This window comes from Notechis scutatus, chromosome 14, assembly GCF_049901735.1.
Source record: "Notechis scutatus isolate UNSWTSFEM ecotype Mainland chromosome 14, rNotScu1.2, whole genome shotgun sequence".
Classification (NCBI taxonomy): domain Eukaryota; kingdom Metazoa; phylum Chordata; class Lepidosauria; order Squamata; family Elapidae; genus Notechis; species Notechis scutatus.
This window is the reverse complement of record NC_142022.1, coordinates 781,575-803,722: the sequence shown is the minus strand read 5'-3', so window position 1 is coordinate 803,722 and position 22,148 is coordinate 781,575. Positions and strand designations below refer to the sequence as shown.

At 45.3% G+C, this 22,148-nt stretch overlaps 2 protein-coding genes and 1 long non-coding RNA gene across 4 annotated transcripts in view; all 3 read right to left on the bottom strand.

Annotated features, from left to right (window-relative positions):
- The window catches only part of LOC148129481 (uncharacterized), a 342,063-nt gene that overhangs the window by 1,019 nt on the left and 318,896 nt on the right, over positions 1 to 22,148 (bottom strand). The gene's annotated exons all lie outside the window — the stretch shown is intronic.
- LOC113424657 (cystatin) lies at positions 101 to 10,450 on the bottom strand. Its single transcript, XM_026686467.2, has 3 exons — positions 9,313 to 10,450; positions 7,723 to 7,851; positions 101 to 492 (listed from the first exon to the last, which is right to left on the bottom strand). Exons 1-3 carry the CDS (start codon positions 9,529 to 9,531, stop codon positions 415 to 417), a joined length of 426 nt encoding a protein of 141 aa, XP_026542252.2. The 5' UTR covers positions 9,532 to 10,450; the 3' UTR covers positions 101 to 414.
- SSR2 (signal sequence receptor subunit 2) lies at positions 11,301 to 21,564 on the bottom strand. Of its 2 annotated transcripts, none has more exons than XM_087943469.1 (6): positions 21,530 to 21,564; positions 19,839 to 19,996; positions 16,464 to 16,562; positions 13,958 to 14,066; positions 13,015 to 13,092; positions 11,301 to 11,809 (listed from the first exon to the last, which is right to left on the bottom strand). In XM_087943469.1, exons 2-6 carry the CDS (start codon positions 19,994 to 19,996, stop codon positions 11,699 to 11,701), a joined length of 555 nt encoding a protein of 184 aa, XP_087799595.1. In that variant the 5' UTR covers positions 21,530 to 21,564; the 3' UTR covers positions 11,301 to 11,698. The 2 variants fall into 2 exon arrangements, with proteins under 2 accessions (XP_087799595.1, XP_087799596.1); XM_087943470.1 differs by lacking the exon at positions 11,301 to 11,809 and adding an exon at positions 11,964 to 12,044.

Sequence of the window (22,148 nt, the reverse complement as noted above, 5' to 3'; positions counted from 1 at the left end):
ATTAGCCACCACTGCTATAATGTATTCTACTACATTTCTTTATTTATTATTACTATTCCCTTCAACGGGATTTGGACAAGAAAGGGACACCAGCCGGAAACATCATCTGATAGCTTTATTAAAACCAATTAACAATTGACTCATCACTTGGAGCTGTCTTCTCTTTAATGCAAACTACAGCAAACAAAGCTAGAGAAAAGAAAGGGAAACTGAGGAAGAAGGAAAAAAACTGAACTGGGGCTTAAGTGAATCATTTGACTCATGATTTGTGAAGGGTCATATATGACAGACGAAAAAAGCAAAGCTTCCTCTAAATTCAGCTTGTAACACCAGAGGTTTCTCGGCCGCTGGACACACTCAGGATCATTTGCCCATGTTGGGGGTCATCTCGTGAGTCCATCCCAGCTGTCCAGATTAGTTACAGCTCATCTTTGTCAACTCAATCTTTTGCAGCCAAGGACGGGACCAGACTTGGAAGCGGCAAGTAAGTTTCTAAAAGAGAATGAAGAGAAAAAAGAAGAAGGGAAACCCAGATAATCAGCGTTTGAAACATTTGGTGGTATATAAATTATCAGTAGAAAAGATAACTTATAGGTAAGGGTTGAAATGGTGCTCTTGGAGCCTGGTTGTTTTCTTGCAGACGTTTCATGACCCAACTTGGTAACATCATCAGTGCTACAAGGGTTTGTTCTCTGTTTATATACAGGTAGTCCTCGACTTACAAACAGTTCATTTAGTGACAGTTCAAAGTTGCAACAGCACTGAAAAAAGGGACTTATGATCGTTTTTCACACTTATGACCGTTGCAACATCCCCATAGTCACCTGATTGGCAATTGGTTCATACTTATGACGGTGGCAGTGTTCCAGAGTCATGTGAATCCCCTTTTGTGACCTTCTAACAAGCAAAGTCAATGGGGAAACCAGGTTCACTTAACACCCATGTTGCTAATTTAACAACGGCAGTGATTCGTTTAACAAATGTGGCAAGAAAAATCGTAAAATGGGGCAAAGCACCCTTAAGAAATGTCTCACTTAAGATAAATTTTGGGCTCGATTGTGGTCATAAGTCTAGGGCTACCTGCGCGGCGGCTTGCCCTGTTATAGCTGGTGGGCATTGATAAACACCTTCCTACCACTGAAGATGTTACCTAGTTGGGTCATGAAATGTCTGCAAGAAAACAACTTAAGCTAAGGGAGCATCAAGGACCCCACAATATATAAACCCTTCATGGAAACAAATTACATGCGCTGACGTAGATTCTGGGGGAATTCTGCACACACCATCTGCAATCAAAGGATTTAGCTTGGTCTTTCTTGATATGGAGAGACACGGTAGCTGAGTGGCTAAGACGCTGAGCTTGTCGATCAGAAAGTTCGGCAGTTCGAATCCTCAGTGCTGCGTCACGGAGTGAGCTCCCGTTCCTCGTTCCAGCGTCTGCCAGCCTAGCAGTTCAAAAGCATGTAAAGAAATGCAAGTAGAAAAATATGGACCCCCTTTGATGGGAAGATCACAGCGTTCCATGCGCCTTCGGAGTTTAGTCCTGCCGGCCACATGACCACGGAGACGTCTTCGGACAGCGCTGGCTCTTCGGCTTTGAAACGGAGATGAGCAGCGCCCCCTAGAGCCGGAAACGACTAGCATGGATGTGCAAGGGGAACCTTTACCTTCTTAATATGGAGTCCTGGCACAGCGGATTACAGGTCCCATCTCCCCAAGTCACCAAACCACCCATCCAATTCACCGGTGGAACAACTACCTTCCAGAAATTGTGAGTGCTCCATCACTGGAGGCTTTCAAGAAGAGATTGGACAGCCATTTGTCTGAGATGGTATAGGGTCTTCTCCTTGGGTGGGAAGGTTGGACTAGATGACCTCTGAAGTCTCTTCCAACTCTATACAATCTATATTATAATAATCTATATATATAAAAGTGAAATACCACTCACGCATCATCACAAAATCTCCAGAACCGTAAAGACTACAAACTTGAAATTTGGCATGTATGTTCCTCCTGGCTTCTAGGGGCTCACAAAGAAAGGATTTTTCAAAATGACCATCAGAGCATTAGGATTGCCTATATTATTATTATTAACACGCTCTGATGCTAAGGAGTTCTACTCCCCCTCCCCACCTGAAAAGAAATCTGTTCCAAATGCAAAACACAAGCAGAGGAGAGGAGTTTCAGTTTCACAACCCCAAGCAGCTTTTGTACAGAACAGTTGAGCTAAGCCTCACCCAGGCTCCTTGCTGTCTCATTGCTCACATAGCAAATGCTGTTTCAGTTTCCAAACAGCCCTCAACTCTCTCTCACCCACTAACAGGATGCATGGATGCTGGTAGGCAGAGGCTGAATTTCCCTCCCCCCTTTATTTCCCTCCCCAAAAACTAAGCCTGACCACACAAGTTTCATAGCAAAGCACGAGTATCGAGCTAGTAATCTATATTATAATTAATGTATTTTAAAATTACAATGAAGGAAGCCCCAAATACCGAGGGGCAGCAGATGTCTGTCTTAAAAAAAAAAAAAAAAAAAGGAAGGAGGAGGAGGAAAATACCGGAAATGGCAGTCCTGTCAGCTGGGTGTTTTATTGGGCAAGAACCTCAAACAGATACTGCTGTGAAGCAACCTTATTTCTGAGCACTTGATGGCAATGGGCTCATTAGCAAAAGCCAGCTTGGTCAGCAAAGCAATTTGCTCATCCCATCTTCTCTTGAGACGTGGGGATAGTTCCAGGTAGCTGAGACAACTATAATTCCCTGAGTGACCTAATTCGAGAGAGCCTCCAAAGTGACTTAAGTTTGGAAAGAAGGACGGAGCAAGGATGAGATTGTTGAGCCCCAGCTCTGCGCATCTTAATAGTTTTATTAATGAGTTAATTTATTGTCATTGCACCTCGTACAATGAAATTAATTGCCATTTTTGTCATCATTATCTTCTTTAAACAACCCCAATAATCCCTTGCGGGGTGGAGTCTGGACAACTGAATGGAGCTAGCAGAGTGTTTTAATGGCCGGATGCCTTTCGTGTCGCCAATGTGGAGTCTTTTCCCCCCAGCAGATATATTTCTCATCGTGCCCAGAGAGATAAATGTCTGCCTTGACCTAGGATCGAACTCACAGCTTCCTGATTGTGAGGTGAGAGCCCCACCACTAGGCCACTGCACCACTCCTATCTTCAGTGTACATTGTACATAAAAAATAAAACAAAACACACACATCCTTCACATTCCATGCAACTGAATAGAAAACCTGATATTGCATTCATGGTGCACTAGACAGTAGAATTCAATCGAGCTGTGATGGTGGCATGCAGGTGGCACGCAGAACCATTTGTGCCGGCACGCAAGCAGCAGGCAAACTTACCTCACTGCGCATGTGTGCGCCTCACAGCTGATTTTCGGTGGGTTTGAGGCTTTTTTCCATCTCCCAGAGGCTTGAGAAAGGCTTCCGCAGGCTGAAAACTAGGCCTGTTTCATCACTTCCTGGTTTTCTGAAAATACCGGAAGTGGTGAAACGGGCCTAGTTTTCGGCCTGCAAAAGCTTTCCTCAAGCCTCTGGGAGGCCGAAAAAGGCCTCAAACCAGCCAAAAATCAGCTGTGAGGCGCAGTGCAGGTAAGGGGGTGGCAGGGGCGGGTGGGTAGGGATTGCGTGCGCATGTGTACGGGGTGTGGGGAGAGGCGCATTGCCTTCTGGGTGCTGGCATATGAGCGTGCAAGTGCGCACACAATTTTTGGCACAGGAGCCCAAAAAGGTTAGCCACCACTGCAATAGAGTGACTGCTCTGGGATAGAAGCTGTTTTTCAGCCTATTTGTCCTTGTTTTTATTATTATCCTGTACCGTCTTGCCAGGTGGTAATAGTTCAAAAAAAAAAAGCGTGTTGTGTGCCCAGGATGAGATGGATCCTTGAGAATGTTTTGAACTTTCTTAAGGCAGCGGGAGCTAGAAAACTCTTCCAAAGAGGGGAAGAAGCCGGATAAAAGTCTAAGTGCGATTGTCATTTGCTAAGTGAATCACTTCAGTTGTTAAAATAGTAACATGGTCGTTAAAGCGAAACAGATTTCCTCATTGACTCGGCTTGTCTGTCAGAAGGTCGCAACAGGGGATCACGTGACCCCACCCCGGGACTCTGCCACCATCATAAATGCGAGTCAGTTGCCAAGCTTTTTGCATTTTGATGACGCAACCGTGCAGATGACGCAACGGTCACTACAAGTGTGGAAAACAATCATAAGTCACTTTTTCCAGTGCCATTCTAACTCGAATCACTAAATCTAAATTCTGTCATCTATAACTGCCTGGTTTGGTTCTGCAACCCAACAGGACAGACACACACTCCAGAGGGTAATTAGGACTGCAGAAAAAACAATGGCTACCAACCTGCCTTCCATCGAGGACCAGTATACTGCACGAGTCAAAAAGAGAGCTGTGAAAATATCTACAGACCCCTCACATCCCGGACATAAACTGTTTCAACTTCCCTCAAAACGATGCTATAGAGCCCTGCACACCAGAACAACTAGACACAAGGGCAGTTTTTTCTCTGCTAAACAACTAATTCCCTCTACACTGTCCAACTATTTACAAAGTGTGCACTACTATTACTATTAATGTTCTCATCACTCCTTATCATCCTTCCCCTCCCACTGGTGACTGTATGACTGTAATTTTGTTGCTTGCACCCTTACGATTTATATTGTTTCTTAGTATGATTTGATCGCTTATTGTACCCTATGACTATCATTAAGTGTTTGTACTTTTATGATTCTTGACTCGACGAATGTCTCTTTTCTTTTATGTACACTGGGGCATTTGCACCAAAGACAAATTCCTCGTGTGTGCAGTCACACTTGGCCAATAAAGAATTCTATTCTATTCTATTCTATTCTATTCTATTCTATTCTATTCTATTCTATTCTATTCTATTCTATTCTATTCTATTCTATTCTACTCTGTTCTACTCTACTCTACTCTACTCTACTCTATTTGCTATATTCTCTTCTCTTCTATTCCTTCATTCCAATATCTATTCTGTTCTATGCTATGCGATAAGCAGCCCTACAAATTACATAATTTTAAAAAGTGGGTTAGAAAAGCAGAGGTTAGACACACATCCCTTTTTCACACCTGTGCTGCCTTTCAGTGCCAAGATTTGCCAAGTTTTATAATTAATGACAGCCTAAGAGGGAAGAATGGGGATATATATCATAGACGGTGACCTATCTTAAAATTATTTTGAGATGAGTGGCAGGCTGTCATTCGGCTGAAAAAGGCCCCACCTTCTTCCTTAAATGGAGGATGAGCAATCTTTTAAATGCAGGAAGGATCAACTTGTGACATTCTTTGCCTTTGAATGTTGGATGTTTACACCCGGCCTTATTTTGATAGTCGACTAACCGACGAAATAAATCCATCTGGGATTGCTCGGCTCCGCCCTGGATCTCCAAGCTTAAACTCATTACTCAATGGCCAAAATATTTGTGGAAGTGGCCCATCACAGACCATGTGGTGGAGGCCCTTCCCAAATAATAATAGCTGTGGGATAATGGTCTGGCTGCCACTGAGAGTCATTAATCAGAATAGAGCTGGGAGGGACCTTGGAGGTCTTCTAGTCCAACCCCTGGCTCAAGCAGGAGACCCTATACCATGTTAGACAAATGGCTGTCTAGCCTCTTCTTAAAAACCTCCAGGGTTGAAGAACCCATAATTTCTGGTGGCAAACTGTTCCATTGGTTAATTGTTCTCACTGTGAGGAAGTTTCTCCTTAGTTCTAGGTTGCTTCTCTCCTTGATTGGTTTTCATCCGTTGCTTCTTGTCCTGTCCTTCTGGTGCCTTGGAGAATAGCTTGACCCCCTCTTCTTTGTGGCAGCCCCTCAAATTCTGGAATGCGGCCATCATGTCCCCGTATTTCTTCTTTTCTTTACACTAGCCCACACTCAAACCCCACAGCCGTTCTTCATATGTTTTAGTCTCCAGGCCTTCAATCATCTTAATTGCTCTTCTCTGTACTTTTTCCAAAGTCTCAACATCTTTTTTTTGATATATGGGGACCAAAACTGGAGGTAGTAATCCAGGTGTGGCCTTACTACGGCTTTATAAAGCAGTGCTAATACTTCACGTGATTTTGATTCTGTGCCTCTGTTTATGCAACCAAGGGTTGTATTCACTTTTTTTGGCTGCTGCAGCACACAGCTGGCTCCTGTTTAAGTCATCGTCCATTAGGACTCCAAGGTCCATCTTGCAGTTACTGTTTTCGAGTTAGGTTTCGTCTAATCTGTACTTGTACCTTTGCCTGCCAAGAGTCACAGAAAACCAATTTGCCAGAAAACAACAGAGACGCAAAGATGCTGAATTCACATGACATAATAAATCTGGAGACAACGTTATCTCTTCATTTAATTTATCTAAGACACAACACCCCACCCAGGGGTGGGATTCTACCAGTTTGCACCTATTTGCTAGAATCGGTTGTTAACATTCTAAGCAGTTTGGACAATCGGTTGTTAGAAGAAATTACTGGGCTAATCCTGTAAGGAAGGCAGGAAGGAAACATTCTGGTGTTGCTTACAGAAACTGCCTGTCCGTTAACCCTTATTACATTCTTGGCAGGACTAGACTTCCTGTCTCAGGAACTTCTCTGGATTTTTATTCCCCTTCTTTGCTGGTACTTTGCTTGTGTGGAGTGACCATTCAAAGTTACAATGGCCCTGAAAAAAGTGACTTATGACCGTTTTTCACACTTACAACTGTTGCAGCATCCCCACAGTCATGAGAGGCCAGTCGAGGAGATGCGTGCCTCGATGTGAGTGATATTGAGTTGGCCATGCCCAGCCAATAACATGACCAAGCCACGTCCACCCAGTCACGTCCACCAAGCCACGCACACCAAGTAAGCTACGCCCACAGAACCGGTTGTTAAAAATTTGAATCCCACCCTTGACCCCACCCCAGAATAACCATCCAGATTAATCCTGTCCAACTGCCAAGGCAAGTTCTGGAGTTTTGCCAGACCGTAAAGTCATCACTGGATTTCAGGGTTCCCTCATCACAGATCCCACGGGGACAGGATCAGTTCAAAACTCCGGTGCCCCAACAGCTGTGGGGAGGCTGGTCTGCTCGATTCTCTGCCCCTCACACAACCCCCTTGGCTCACCACTGACCCCTTTGCTCAGCCTGTTCATCCGACGGAGCCATAAGCTACTCTGACTTTGCTAGGAAATCACAAAATCATTATTATCCTTTAGCAACCCTTGCATAGTGGAATCTGGGCAACTGAATGGAGCTAGTGGAGTGTTTACTGGCTGGATGCCCTTCCTCTCGCCAATACGGAGTTTTTTGTTCAGCAGATATATTCTCATCCTGCCCAGAGAAATATCTGCCTCTACCTGGGATTGAACTCACAGCCTCCTGATTGTAAGGCGAGAGCTCCACCTCACACTAGTCTAGGAAATCACAAAATACCTAGGAAAAATAATATCCATAATCCAATTAGCCTGCTATGTGATGCTGTGTGAATGGTTCCTCTGGGTCAGCCTAAATCCACAATTCTTATTTTTGTTCCAGCTCAGCTTCACTTTTGTTTTGAACTGAAAACCATCCATGAAAAGAATTTAAATCTGTTTTTGTTTTTGTTTTACAGCTGAGCCTGCTGACCTCAAACAAAGGAGCTTTTGTCCACTAAATATTAAATATACATAATCAGATTTTGGCATCTGATCTCACCTCCTGCTGAGCCTTTGGAGGAAGTTCACAGTTCTGGATCTCTTTGTACACCTTTGGCTTGCCGGTGGTCTTTGCACACTTGGTTTTCATCAACTCCATCGTCAGATAATATTTCGCCCCTGCGACTACCTGGATTTAAATGAAGAAAAAAAATACAGTAATGTGACCTTAAAGTGAATTACAGGTGGGAAAAACCCAGAACAGGTTCAGCTACATAGATTGCAAACCAGGAAGTAGTTTATCACTAGAGAGGAGCAATAACAGAACAGCAACAGAGTCACAGAGTTGGAAGGGACCTTGTAGGTCATCTAATCCAACCCGCCCACCCAAGAAAATCAATGCAAGAGGAAATATTTCTATATCAGATACGAACAGCAGAAATCATGTCCTTTGGGGTCACGATAACAGCCCCCGAACACCCCCTAAGCTTCCTCCAGCACCCCCAAACCTTTCTACTGTTTCCAGAGGAATTCCAAATCCTTTGGCTACTCTGAGGACCCAATGAGGCTGCCCCCCCAAAAAACCCTCCCACCTCCAGACACATACACTGTCCCCCCCAATTCTCTTCCATTGTACCTACAGCCCCCAATTCCCTCCCGTTGTACCTACAGCCCCACAATTCTTCCATTGTACCTACAGCCCAATTCCCTTCCATTGTACCTACAGCCCAATGCCCTTACATTGTACCTACAGCCCAATGCCCTTACATTGTACCTACAGCCCAATTCCTTCCATTGTACCTACAGCCCAATTCCCTTCCATTGTACCTACAGGCCAATTCCTTCCATTGTACCTACAGCCCAATTCTCTTCCATTGTACCTACAGCCCCACAATTCCCTTCCATTGTACCTACAGCCCCAATTCCCTTCCATTGTACCTACAGCCCAATTCCCTTCCATTGTACCTACAGCCCAATTCCCTTACATTGTACCTACAGCCCCAATTCCCTTCATTGTACCTACAGCCCCCAATTCTCTTCTGTTGTACCTACAGCCCCCCAATTCCCTCCCGTTGTACCTACAGCCCCCAGTTCCCTTCCATTGTACCTACAGCCCAATGCCCTTACATTGTACCTACAGCCCCCAATTCCTTACATTGTACCTACAGCCCCCAATTCCTTCCATTGTACCTACAAATTCCTTCCATTGTACTCTACAGCCCCCAATTCCCTTCATTGTACCCAGCCCCAATTCCTCTTCTGTTGTACCACAGCCCCCAATTCCCTCCCGTTGTACCTACAGCCCCAGTTCCCTTCCATTGTACCTACAGCCCAATTCTCTTCCATTGTACCTACAGCCCCCAATTCCCTTCCGTTGTACCTACAGCCCCCAATTCCCTTCCATTGTACCTACAGCCCAATTCCCTTCCATTGTACCTAGCCCCCAATTCCCTTCATTGTACCTACAGCCCCCAATTCCTTCTGTTGTACCTACAGCCCCCAATTCCCCTCCATTGTACCTACAGCCCAATTCCCTTCCATTGTACCTACAGCCCCCAATTCCCTTACGTTGTACCTAGAGCACCCCCAGGGCTTTGGCTATTCCAAAAAGACCCCAACTAGGCTGTTTCACCCTCCCCAAGACACACACCTGGGACTGCGCCTCCACAATTCGCAACTGCTTGTAATAGTAGGCGTTTGCGCTGAGCGCGTTGTATTCTTGCACGGCGAACTCGGCGGCTTCCTGCACGTCCGGATCCGTGACGGATCTCGGGGAAAGGCCCCCGGGGATCATCGTCGCCGAGGGCAGCAACAGGAGAGCGCAGAGCAGGCGGAGGAGAGCCACGACGGGCAGCTGGGAGTGCACCATGGGGCTGGCAGACAAGGCAGAGCGAGCAACCCCAACTGCCGCTCCGGAGGGAAGTTCTCGCAGGTGCCTCAGATCTGCTCGAGCTGGAGGTGGGAGCGGGACCCACCCACCTGCGCGGAGGCCACGCCCCTTCCCGACAAGCCCCGCCCCGCGGCCGAGCCTTCTCCGCTGCCCCCGCGCGGAGTTTGATCCATTGGTCGATCGGAATAGTGTGTGGGAAGGGACCTTGGAGGTCTTCTAGTCCAGCCCCCCTGCTCAAACAGGAGACCCTGCTCTCCTCCTCCTCCTCCAAATAATGGAGTTGGAAGGGACCTTGGGAGTTATACCACCTATTCTGTACTTATGTATTTATACTAGAATGAGCTGGACGGGACTTTGGAGGTCTTCTAGTCCAACCCCCCTAAAGGAGACCCTATACCATTTCAGACAAGTGCCTGTCCAGACTCTTCTTGAAAACCACCAGTGATGGAACACCCACTTCTGGTGGAAAGCTGTTCCAATGGTTAATTGTCCTCACTGTTGGGAAGTGTCTCCTTAGTTCCAGGTTGCTTCCATTAGCAAACAATAACAAATGTCCACCCTAAGTTCTGAACCTTACTTTTCTCACCCATTAATTGCATTTTGTTGGTTAGGGCCCAGTGTCCATGTCTGTCTATACCCTTCTGGATCCTGAACTTATCTTCTAAATCAGGGATCTCCAACCTTGGCAGCTTTGAGCCTTGTGGACTTCAACTCCCAGAATTCCTCAGCCAGCTGGGAGTGGAAGCCCACAAGTCTCAAAGTTGCCAAGGTTGGAGACCCGTTCTAAACTATTGGCTATTTCCACCAGCTTGTTGTCTTCTGCACATTTGATGAGTTCCCTTTCTGTCTCCTCGTCCAGGTCATTTATGATCCATCCTTAACTGGAAAAGAGATTTCTTTTCCCTTTCTTTTAAACCTACACCCAATGTAAATCCATTATCTTTACTTGTCTACAAATAGGTGGCAATATAAATTCAATATCAGGTTGAGAAGGTTCTGGAAAATGAAAAAGATCTTGTGGGACTTCAGAATTCAGACTTGACAGGCACTTGGCCCACAACACATCTGACATAACAATAGTTGAGAAGAAAAAGGGTTTGGTTCATTGACATTGCAATACCTGGTGATGCACGTATTGAAGACACGCAGCAAGAAAAAAAAAATCACAAAGTATCGGGAGTTAGAAACTGAAGCTGAGCAACTTTGGAAAAAGAAATTGTGTGTTATCCCAATTGGAGCCCTTGGGGGGTTGCCTCGCTATTTGGAAATCCTGAATTTATCAGACTTAAATACCCTGATTCTACAAAAAACCACCCTCCTTGGAACAGCTTATATCCTCCGACGCTACCTGAACAGTTCCTAGGTCCTTGGTTAGGACTCGAGCTGTTGAGCTGCCAACCAGCCCCAAAGGCTGTGAATCTCCCCAAAGATTAACCAATAAATAATAATAATTAACAACAAAACAACAATAATAATGTACTTGGTTGATACCTAGGATGCTGGCAGCAACCTGTATCAAGCATTAGCACCAGTCATGGTATTTCTGATGCATTTTTGAATGTTCATTTGACTGAGTTTCATGTTTAATGAATAAAGTATAATAATAATAATAATAATAATAATAATAATAATAATAATAATAATAATAATAATAATTTCTCTTTTAAGATGCTATTCAGACAGACAGACAGAAGGAGAAAGAGAAGGAAGTGTGTGTGTGTGTGTAAAATCCCACCAAACACCCAACGGAGAGTTTTAAGATTTATTTTTCTTTAAAAAAAAATCTGCCAATGCAGATCGGAAAGGATCTCTGGGAGGGGATAAGGAAGCCAATGCCATATTTCGACCTCTTTTTGGCTCCGGCGTTTCCTCTACCAGGGATGTGATCTTCTTCCTTGCACCATCCTTTTTTTTTGATCCAGGGAAGCAGGTCTCAAAAGGAGAAGAAATGGGGTGCAGGGAGAAGGGGTGCGAGGCTGCCCAGAGGAAAAAAACATCCCTTTTTTTTAATCCCCTCCCCCTTTTTCAAACGGGAAAGAAGTTCTCAGATGGCGAAAGGAGGACCCTCCGTGAGCTGAGCCCATCGCTTCTCCGCCTTCTGGCAGCCTCCCTGGATGAGGGGAAGCGCCCACTCCGAAGGGCCGCCTCAGTTCTTCTTGTTCTTGGGGGTGTCGTACTTCCTCTTACTCGAGTACCACAGCAGCAGCGGGATGCCGATGGAAGGGAGCGTCATGACGCCAAAGGCGGCCCAGTCCAGCTTTTACAAAGAGAGGGAAGCAAAGGAGGTGAAATGGGAGAGAAACTGAGGCCAGCCCACCCAGATATCAGATGCAGATGAACAGAGCTGGAAGGGACCCTTGGAGGTCATCTAGTCCAACCCCCCCCCCCCAAAGCAAGAGACCCTACATTTCTGACAGACAGCAGTCCAGTCTTTTCTTGAAGCTCCCACAACTTCCGAGGGCAACTTTTGTTCCATTGGTTGATTGTTCTCACTGTCAGAAAATTCCTCCTTATTTCCAGGTTGAATCTCTCCTTGAATCATTTTCCATCCATTATTCCTTGTCTGGCCTTTTAAAGGTGCTTTGGAAAACAGCTTGACTCCCTCTCCTCTCTGGGGCAGCCCCTCAAATATTGTAAGACTGCTCTCCTGTCTCCCCTGGTCCTTCTCTTCCCTAGACTAGCCAGGCCCAGTTCCTGCAACCGTCCATCGTATGTTTTAGCCTCCAGTCCGCTAAAATCATCCTGGTTGCTCTTCTCTGCACTCTTTCTAGAGTCTCAACATCTTTTGTAAAGTGTACTGACCAAAACTGGATGCAGTACTCTAGGTGTGGTCTTACTCAGGCTTTATAGAGTGATATTAATACCTCCCTTGATCTCGATTGTACCCCTCTGTTAATGCAACTTAGGATTGCGTTGGCTTTTTTGGCTACCGCCGCACACTGCTGGCTCACATTTAATTGGTTAATCAGCAGAGGCCCTCTCAGAGAATCATTTACCCACAACTGGGTCCCAGTTCAAAGGAGGAGGAGGAAGAGGAGGGGTTGAAACTGGGACCATCCAACAAGGGACTGCATCTCTCCCCTGGAATGTTTGGAGAGTCCAGGAGCTCAGGATGATATTGTCCCAGGCCCCTCGGGCATTGGGGGAAGTGGTCAACCTGGGCAGAAGCTGCCTGACTTCACAAATATACATACATACATACATACATACATAATTACAGTCACATGAATGCAGGACACTGCAAACAGCTGGGCCAGTTGCCAAGCGTTGGAAATGTGATTGTGTGTGTGTGTGTGTGTGTGTGTGTGTGTGTGGCCATTGGAACTCTGACTCTGGATCATAAGTGGCCTTAGGAAGGTCTGTTGTAACCTCAACCAGTCGTCATAAGCTGAGGACTATCTGAACTCAGTTATTCCCAGTGACACAAATTAGGTGCGTCGGAGTGAACTCAAGATTACTTACAAAGTGCGGTGAAAACCTCCTGTCGAATTCCCGCTGGGCCAAGATCCCTCCTTGCCCTGGGGCACTGGTGAAGCCGACCTAATGAAAGAAATTAAGGGGGCGGTCTTGATTGGCAGGGGATGCTGGACGCCAGGACCCCAAAAACTCTTGTCCTCAAAAGCCCAAAGATCCCTGTCCCCAAACTCACTGAATAATCATCAGCTATTTGAATCAATGATTGATGAATGTCTCTTTTCTTTTATGTACACTGAGAGCATTTGCACCAAAGACAAATTCCTTGTGTGTCCAATCACACTTGGCCAATAAAAGAATTCTGTTCTGTTCTGTTCTGTCCTGTCCTGTCCTATCCTAATCTAATTTACCTAACAGCCCAATGAGCTTCCTAGAGCATTGTGGCATGCATACAACCCTTTCCAAGTCCCTTGCGCAGAATTAGCGGAAGAAATGACCATTGGAAACTTCAAATCCTGCCTTATCATAATATTGTAACATCAAATTTCAGGAACAAAGGAAGGAATCCTTGGGGATTTTACTCTGCTAGTCATTGCCAGATATAGGATCTCATCTCTGTGCTCATCTGTCTCAAGGCCCTTGAGCCAGCGCTGTCCGAAGACATTTCCATGATCATGTGACTAGCACATCATCACAGAGTGAGATTACTGTTCCCACTGAAGTGGTACCTATTTATGTGCTCGCATTTGCATGCTTTCAAACTGCCAGGATGGCAGGAGCTGGAGCGAGGATGGCAGCTCCCTCTGACGTGTAGCGCTGGGGTCTCGAAACTGAGCTGCCAACAAGCACAGCGTCTTCATTGGTGAGCCACCACGACGCGCCCCCCTCCCAAGGTCAGGAAGAGTCGAATAAATATTTGCCTGAAAAGTTACTAATTTAACCAGTGAACGCTGGCAGATCCTGGCCTCAGGCCAAGGCGCCTGTGACTTACCACCACCTGTCCCCCTTCCTGCACCAGGTAGGTGATTGTGGCAGATGTGAAGTTGAAGTAGCCAGCCTTCAGTGGCCTGAGGACCACAGTGTGGGACACGTTGCTGGCCCTGAGCAAGTCAACGGCTAAGGAAGTCAGACACACAGGTGAAAGCAGCAGGGAAAAAAACCCTCCACTTTGGGATACAGGTAATCCTGGGCTGATGACCATTTGGTCCAAGGGTCTTCAAACTTGGCAAGTTTAAGACTTGTGGACTTCAACTCCTGGAATCCCTGAGCTAACATGACTGGAGGAGGAATTCTGGGAGTTGAAGTCCACAAGTCTTAAATCTGTCGAGTTTGAAGACCCCGATCTCTCTCTCCCTCTCTATCTACTGTCAGGAGAATAATGATTTAATTAGGGCGATTGCTGGAATCCTAACAGCTACAGTATTATATCTATCTATCTCTATCAATCTATTATTTCCGTTATCTATTTATCTCTATTATCTATATCTATCTACAGATTATATCTATTTATCTGTCGTCCGTCTCTCTAATCAATGTTATTCATCTATCTGTACCTATATATCCTGTCTCTAATTTATAACATCTATAGCTCTGTCTGTATCTGTCTATCTTATATCTGTCTACCATCTATCTATCCTATCTATCTATCCTATATATAATCTGTCTCTAATCAATATCTATAACTATTTGTTAATCATCTATATCAAGGGTCTTCAAACTTGGCAAGTTTAAGACTTGTGGACTTCAACTCCCAGAATTCCTGAGCTAACATGACTGGAGGAGGAATTATGGGAGTTGAAGTCCACAAGTCTTCAAGCTATCAAATTTTAAGACCCCTGAATTTAGTCAGTGAACATTCCAAATTCTGAAGGCACTCTATGCATGAGTGGTCAAACGAGATGTCCAAACTCTTTGGTAGCCTCACACTGCAATGAACAAGGACACACATTCAATTTTGCAACTACAAGAACCATGGTGGCACAGTGGTTAGAGTGCAGTACTGTAAGCTACTTCTGCTGACTGCCAGCTGCCAGCAGTTCGAGTCTCACCAGGCTCAAGGTTGACTCAGCCTTCTGTCCTTCCAAGGTCGGTAAAATGAGGACCCTGATGGTTGGGGGGCAAGAGGCTGACTCTGTAAATCGCTTTAGAAAGGGCTGTAAAGCACTGGGAAGCAATAGATAAGTCTAAGAGCTATTGCTACTAAGATTGTTGGATGAGTAGGCACAAAAACAGCTAGGGAAGTGATTGAAGCCTGGGAAATCAGCCCGTCAGTCAACAGGTTAGTCCTTGGGAGGGGGCCCTTGGCTGTAATAATCTAAGCAGTGTTCCTCAACCTTGGCAGCTTGAAGATGGATGGGCTTCAAGTCCCAGAATTCCCCAGCCAGCAATGCAACGTCCTGCAATGCTGGCTGGGGAATTCTGGGAGTTGAAGTCCACCCATCTTCAAGCTCTCAAGGTTGAGAAACAATGATCTAACACTAAATGGCCATCTTAGGATTGTCGCTTTTTTAACTTTTGCCTGTCAACTCGTAAAGCATTCCTATGCCTGTTTTGGAGTTGCCATAATCAGGAGGGGGGGAAAGCCTGAAGGAGCAGTATGGCAAATAAAACCAGAAGTACATTCCACGCTAATCTTACAAAGATTGTAGCTAGGCTACCGGATCTTCTGCCCACGAAAATCCTTCATTGGAGAATGTGATTGATGACACCCAGCCCGTGAACATGCATCTGATTTATGACACACCCAGGGTTGAGGGGAGAAACAGGGTCACAAGTGACCATAAATTACGTGTGGCAGAGTTGGCTTCATATGAGTCAGTGCCGACATGTTGCTCCTAATAAATCTTTTGGATTCTTTTGAAGTTTGGCTCGAGGCTCATGATTGGGGCAATCGCCGGAACCCTGACATTGTCATTATTCTAGAATTTTGAAATTTTTAACCCTCATTTAATTTTTAATTCCTAATATTAATTTTTATGTGCTGTTTATCAGTTATATTATAATTGTACACTGGCCAGAGCTCCTCTCTCAGAAGGATATTTAGAAATATGAAATATTTCTAATTTGCGCATCCTTCCCAACCTGTATGGCAGCTCTCATGCACCACCCTGTCTGGAGGGGGGGGGGCTCACAAGCACCTTTGCATCCTTACTGTGCCCCCGGCACATCCCCACACCACCCCAAACTGAACAGCACAGTCTTATGTCGTCCCTGAACTAACCTGTGGTGCCTCTTGTATATTTTACTGTTTTTACGAACCACCCAAAGTCAGTGGGCATAAAATTGTGTGCTTGTTAGTAGGATTCACTGGGTTAGGGATTTTCCCTTTTTGTCTTCACTGTGAGTTGTGTTGGGTGTGGGTGTGTGCGCGCAAAGGGAGACTCAGCCAAACTCATTGTACACATGTTGTACTCTGACAATAAAGGTTGGTTTGATTTGATCAAATCCATGCAAACCCATCCAACAGATCAGGGTCCTTCGGTGGGGGAAAAGGATACGGTGCAATCCTGTCCCATTTCACGTTGAGCATCCCGGAGACGATACCAAAATCTTCTGGAGGGAAGGAGTCGTCCGACAACTCAACATCTAAGGCAGCGCTACACACCCCAGCAGAGAAAAGAGGGAACAAGAACAAAGCATTACAAGGTAGGCCTTGAGTTATGATCGCCGTTGAGCCCCAAAACATCTGTTGCTAAGTGAGACAGTGGTTCTGTGAATTTTGAGCCATTTTATGACTTTTTGTCAAACCCTGAAGCTGACCTGACGGAAGCCATCTTGGAAGCTTCAGTATTGCCAGAGATACTGCAAATAGAAACATTTTTAGAACTAATCAATTGAATTTTGCTTATTTTAAAATCAAGGGACAGTTTGGTTCTAGAGTAGGGGTCTCCAACCTTGGCAACTTTTGAATAGAATAGAATAGAATAGAATAGAATAGAATAGAATAGAATAGAATAGAATACAATAGAATAGAACAGGGATAGGGATAGGGATAGAATCCTTTATTAGCCAAGTGTGATTGGACACACAAGGAATTTGTCTTTGGTGTATAAACTCTCAGTGTACGTAAGAAAAATAAAATATATTAAACAAGAATCATAAAATACAACACTTAGTGATAGTCATAGGTTACTAATACGCAATCAAAACATACTAGGAAAATAAATTAAAAAAAAAAGGAATTTGTCTTTGGTGCATAAGCTCTCAGTGTACACAAGAAAAAATAAAATACATTCATCAAAAATCATATGATACAGCACTTAGTGATAGTCATAGGTTACTAATACGCAATCAAAACATACTAGGAAAATAAATTAAAAAATAAAAGGAATTTGTCTTTGGTGCATAAGCTCTCAGTGTACACAAGAAAAAATAAAATATATTAAACAAGAATCATATGATACAACACTTAGTGATAGTCATAGGTTACTAATACGCAATCAAAACATACTAGGAAAATAAATTAAAAAATAAAAGGAATTTGTCTTTGGTGCATAAGCTCTCAGTGTACACAAGAAAAAATAAAATACATTCATCAAAAATCATATGATACAGCACTTAGTGTAGTCATAGGTTATTAATAAGCAATTAAATCATACATAGGTTACTAATACACATTCAAAACCTACTAGGAAAACAAATTTAGAAATATAAGTTTTAAAGATACAAGCAAGAGTTTATAGTCATAAGTGGGAAGAGATAGATACTAGGAAGGATGAGAGGAATAATAGTAATACAGTCTTAGTAAATAAGTTGACAGTGTTGTGGGAATTAGTTGTTGAGCAGAATGATGGCATTTAGGAAAAAACTGTCCTTATGTCTAGATGTTCTGGTGTGCAGTGCCCTATAGCATCATTTTGAGGGTAGAAGTTGAAACAATTTGTCCAGATTTAAGACTTGTGCACTTCAACTCCCAGAATTCCTCAGCCAGCAAAGCTGGCTGAGGAATTCTGGGAGTTGAAGTCCACAAGTCTTAAAGTTGCCAAGGTTGGAGATTCCTAAAAAAAAAAACTAGATCCATTGTTGGACAGTAACTTTATTAGGACCAACAACCTTAAGACATGGGAAAAGCTTTCCATGAGTCTTCATTGGCCTAAAAGCTACAGAAAGCAGAAGAGGAATCCTAAACTTTCAAAAACTAAACCATTAACCTTTGTGTGATTGCGTGATCTTTTACATCCAGCATAATCTGGATGCCATAACTAATATTAAATCCATTCTTGGCAGGTCTACTAATGTCTCTGGAATGTAGATCAGTTTCAGTTTGTGACACCTTATTGGAATGAAATGTTGCTCTGACTTCTGATTTACAGTAAGCTGCTATATAGTTCATAAATCCCCTATGAAGGATGCAGTGTCAGCCCTGAAGCTTACCTGACCTCCAAGCACCATCTTGGAGATTCAGTGTTGTCACACTGGAGCTAAAGGATAGGGAGGAAGGATTTGAAATAGCTGGGGTTTTGTAGCCAAAATACAAGACTTTCTTCTTGGGAACCAAGGTCATTCTCACACCTGGTCGGAGGAAGGCGGGGTGATGTCGCCAGGCACCCAGACAGTGTCGTGACTGGATCGAAAGTTTTGAGAAAACCGCGGGAAGCTTCAGAGTCGGTTTTCACCAGATCTGTGCCAATATATCCAATAAAGGTATATGAACTGCGGTGGAGCAATGGTTAGAGTTCAGTACTGCAGGCGACTTCTGCTGACTGACTGCTGCCTGCAATTTGGCAGTTCGAATCTCACCAAGCTCAAGGTTGACTCAGCCTTCTGTCCTTCCAAGGTCAGTACAATGAGGACCCAGATTGTTGGGGGCCAAGAGGCTGACTCTGTAAACTGCTTAGAGAGGGCTATAAAGCACTATAAAGCGGTATATAAGTCTAAGGGCTATTGCTATTCTTTGAGGAAATCTACCTGCCTCGGAGGTTTGCTTGCTATGGATCTATTTACTTGGAACCCTGATGCTTTTCTTGCCACAAATTGTTATGTGAATCATTGTGTCAGGATTCCGGCAGTTGCCCCAATTAAATCATGAGTCTTGAGCCAAACTTTCAAAACTTCAAAAGGATTTATTGGGAGTTAACATGTCCGGCAATGCCTGGGTGTAACCAACTCTGAGACACATTGTCACCCTTGATGCTGGTTTTCCCTCTACCCACCTGGGTGTATCGTAATTCGTATTCTCCAATGGGACACCTCCCTAGCCCAAAGTCATCAATCATGCTCTCCAGTTAGAATTTTGCACGGCAGAAACTTCGGTCACCTAGTTACTATCTTTGAAAAACTATGGAATGTGCTTTCGATTTCCAAGCTGCCGCACTGCTCTTTCAAACCCCTTCCCCCCCCTCCCTTTCTGTTGGCAACTCTAAAGAGGCCATAGAAATATTTTATGAGTTGACCCATTGCAGCTGTTAAGCTAGTCGCACACGGTCGTTAAGTGAATCTGGCTTGCCCATGGACTTCGCTCATTAGAAGGTCACAAAAGGAGATCACATATCCCGCTCCCCCGGGGACACTGCCCCCGTCATAAATATGAGCCAGTTGCAACTTAATGGTCACTAAGCAACCGTTCGTTAAAGTCAGGGCCTGCCTGAATTGTCAAATATAATTTATCGGGCGTTCTTCTTTTAGAGGAAATTCGGAAAAAATAAAAAAATCGCCTGCCTGTTGTTTCTGGTTGTTGGGAGCAGCTTGGCAGGAGATACTATTCGCCTCTTTCTCGAGCTGTTCATTCAACCTTAAGTAGGCCATACGCGTGGGCGGGCGGGGTGGGGTGGGAAGCCACGCGCTATCCCCAGGGCCCCCTCCTGTGCTGGTGCCCAGGTCAGCAAGAGGACAGGCCCTTCCTTCATTTGTCCTTCCTCCGAGATTCACCGTACCTGGAACCAACATTGTAGATGTTGTACTGCAAAGTGAGATCTCGGCCCTCGACGGCGTATCTGTTCAGAAGAGCCTTGGAGGCTAGAAGCCTGGCCCCTTCCTCACAGTGGACGGAAGAGAAGACCCCAAGGAAGGCAAGCAGCAGCAGCTTCATCATCTGGAAGGAAGAATGAACACAAGGGGTGCGTTTTCGGAGAAGGAAGCAAAACACTGACAAACTTTCAGGACTGAGACATTGGTCCTATTAACAGAGAAACATCAATCCATTTAAGCCACAGCAGGTGGCTGCAGGTTTAGGAACTGGCTAGGACTTACTTAGACACTGATACAGATGAACAGAGTTGGAAGGGACCTTGAAGGTCATCTAGTCCACACACACACACACACCCCGCCGTCCAAGCAGACCCTACACCATTTCTGACAGATGGGCAGCCCAATCTCTTCTTGAAAGCTTTCAGGGATGAAGCTCCCACAACTTCCGAAGGCAACTTCTGTTCCATGGGTTGATTGTTCTCACTGTCAGAAATGTCCTCCTTATTTCCAGGTTGAATCTCTCCTTGATCAATTTCCATCCATTATTCCTTGTCTGGTCTCTGGGTGCTTTGGAAAACAGTTTGACCCCCTTCCTCCTCTCTGTGGCAGCCCCTCAAATATTGAAATACTGCTCTCCTGTCTCCCCTGGTCCTTCTCTTCACTAGACCAGCCAGGCCCAGTTCCTGCAACTGTTCTTCGTATGTTTGAGCCTCCAGTCCCCTCATCATCCTGGTTGCTCTTCTCTGCACTTTTTCTAGAGTCTCAACCTCTTTTTTATAGTGTGGTGACCAAAACTGGATGCAGGACTCTAGGTATGGCCTTTGGAAATCCCAGGCCGGAGGGTAAATTGGTAAATCCAGAATACATCTCGGAAAAGCACAATTGCAGCCCACTTCCCAGAAAACCACAGGAGACATCCACAGCGTGAAGCTCAACTGGAAGGAAACCTTTGGGGAGCCGGTTTGGTGCTGTGATTGAGGCATCAGGCTAGAAACCCTGATTGCTAGTCAGATTGTCAGCTTCCACCTTAACCACCATTACATGTTGGAGGCGGTTGGAAAGGAAGAATTTTAAGAAAAATCAAGGAATGGCCACCCTCCTTCTTTGCTCCCACCCACCCACCCACCCACTTTGAAAGGCTCTCAGGGTAGCTTCTGTTCAGGAATGATGGGAACTGTAGTCCTACCCAACCTTAGGGTGCCTGGGGTGCAAGGCAGGGCAGGGGAAGAAGAAGGGTAGCTCTCAGGGTACTTCTGGTTGGGGGTGATGTAGGAACGGAACTGTAGTCCTACCCAACCAGAGGGTGCCTGGGGTAGAGGGGGGGGAGAAGAAAGGTACCTGCTCATTGGGGGAGATGGGAACTGTAGTCCTACCCAACCAGAGGATGCCTGGTGTGCTGAGGCTGGGAACCAAGGAGAAAAGGTGGAACCGCAAGGAAGGGCAAACTTGGTAGTATTTATGCAGCGCCCCCCCCCCTCCAATTCCCAAGGCTCTGTCTTTGGGGGTCTTTTTAAAGCAGAGACCCCAGAAAGTTTCCTCCCCCTCCAAACAAACAGAGCCCGATGAGAATCTCTCCCTTCCTCCCTTAATACCCCCTCCCCTCCCGGCAGCCCCCCTCCCCATTAATAAACCCCTGGACCGCGCAGCCCCCTCCCACCTTCGCTCCTGCAAGCCGCCAGCAGAACGGAAGAGGACGTCAGCGCTCGGCTGCCTCGGAGGCGCGGCTGACGCTCCGCCCCCGGAGCGTCACGTGCTTCCTGCCTTTGCCGCTGAGATCCCTGGGAGATGGAGTCTTCGGGCCCAGCGCCTTTTCCTCAGCTCAGGATGGCGCCTCATCGCCCCCCCACCCCACCGCCTCATAGTCAAGGAAGAGAGCAATTCCCTGTTGTAGATGCCTCTGGTTTTTAAAAGAAAGGTTACTTTCTCGAAGTCTAAAGCCAAATTAGAAAAGAAAAAAAGGAACCCAAACTGGGAAGAAAAAAAAATCAGAACAAGGGACCTTGTAGGTCATCTAGTCCAACCCCCCCTGCTCAAGCAGGAAACCCTACACCGTTTCTGACAGATGCCAGTCCATCAATAAAGGTGGTCCTTGAGTTATGACCACAATTGGGCCCAGAATTTCTGTCAATAAGCAAAACAGTTATTAAAGTGAGTTTTGCCCCATTTTATGACTTTTCTTGCCACCGTTGTTAAATGAATCACTGCGGTTTGTTAAGTTAGTCACACGGCTAATTAAGTGAATTTGGCTTCCACATTGACTTTCAGGTCACAAAAGG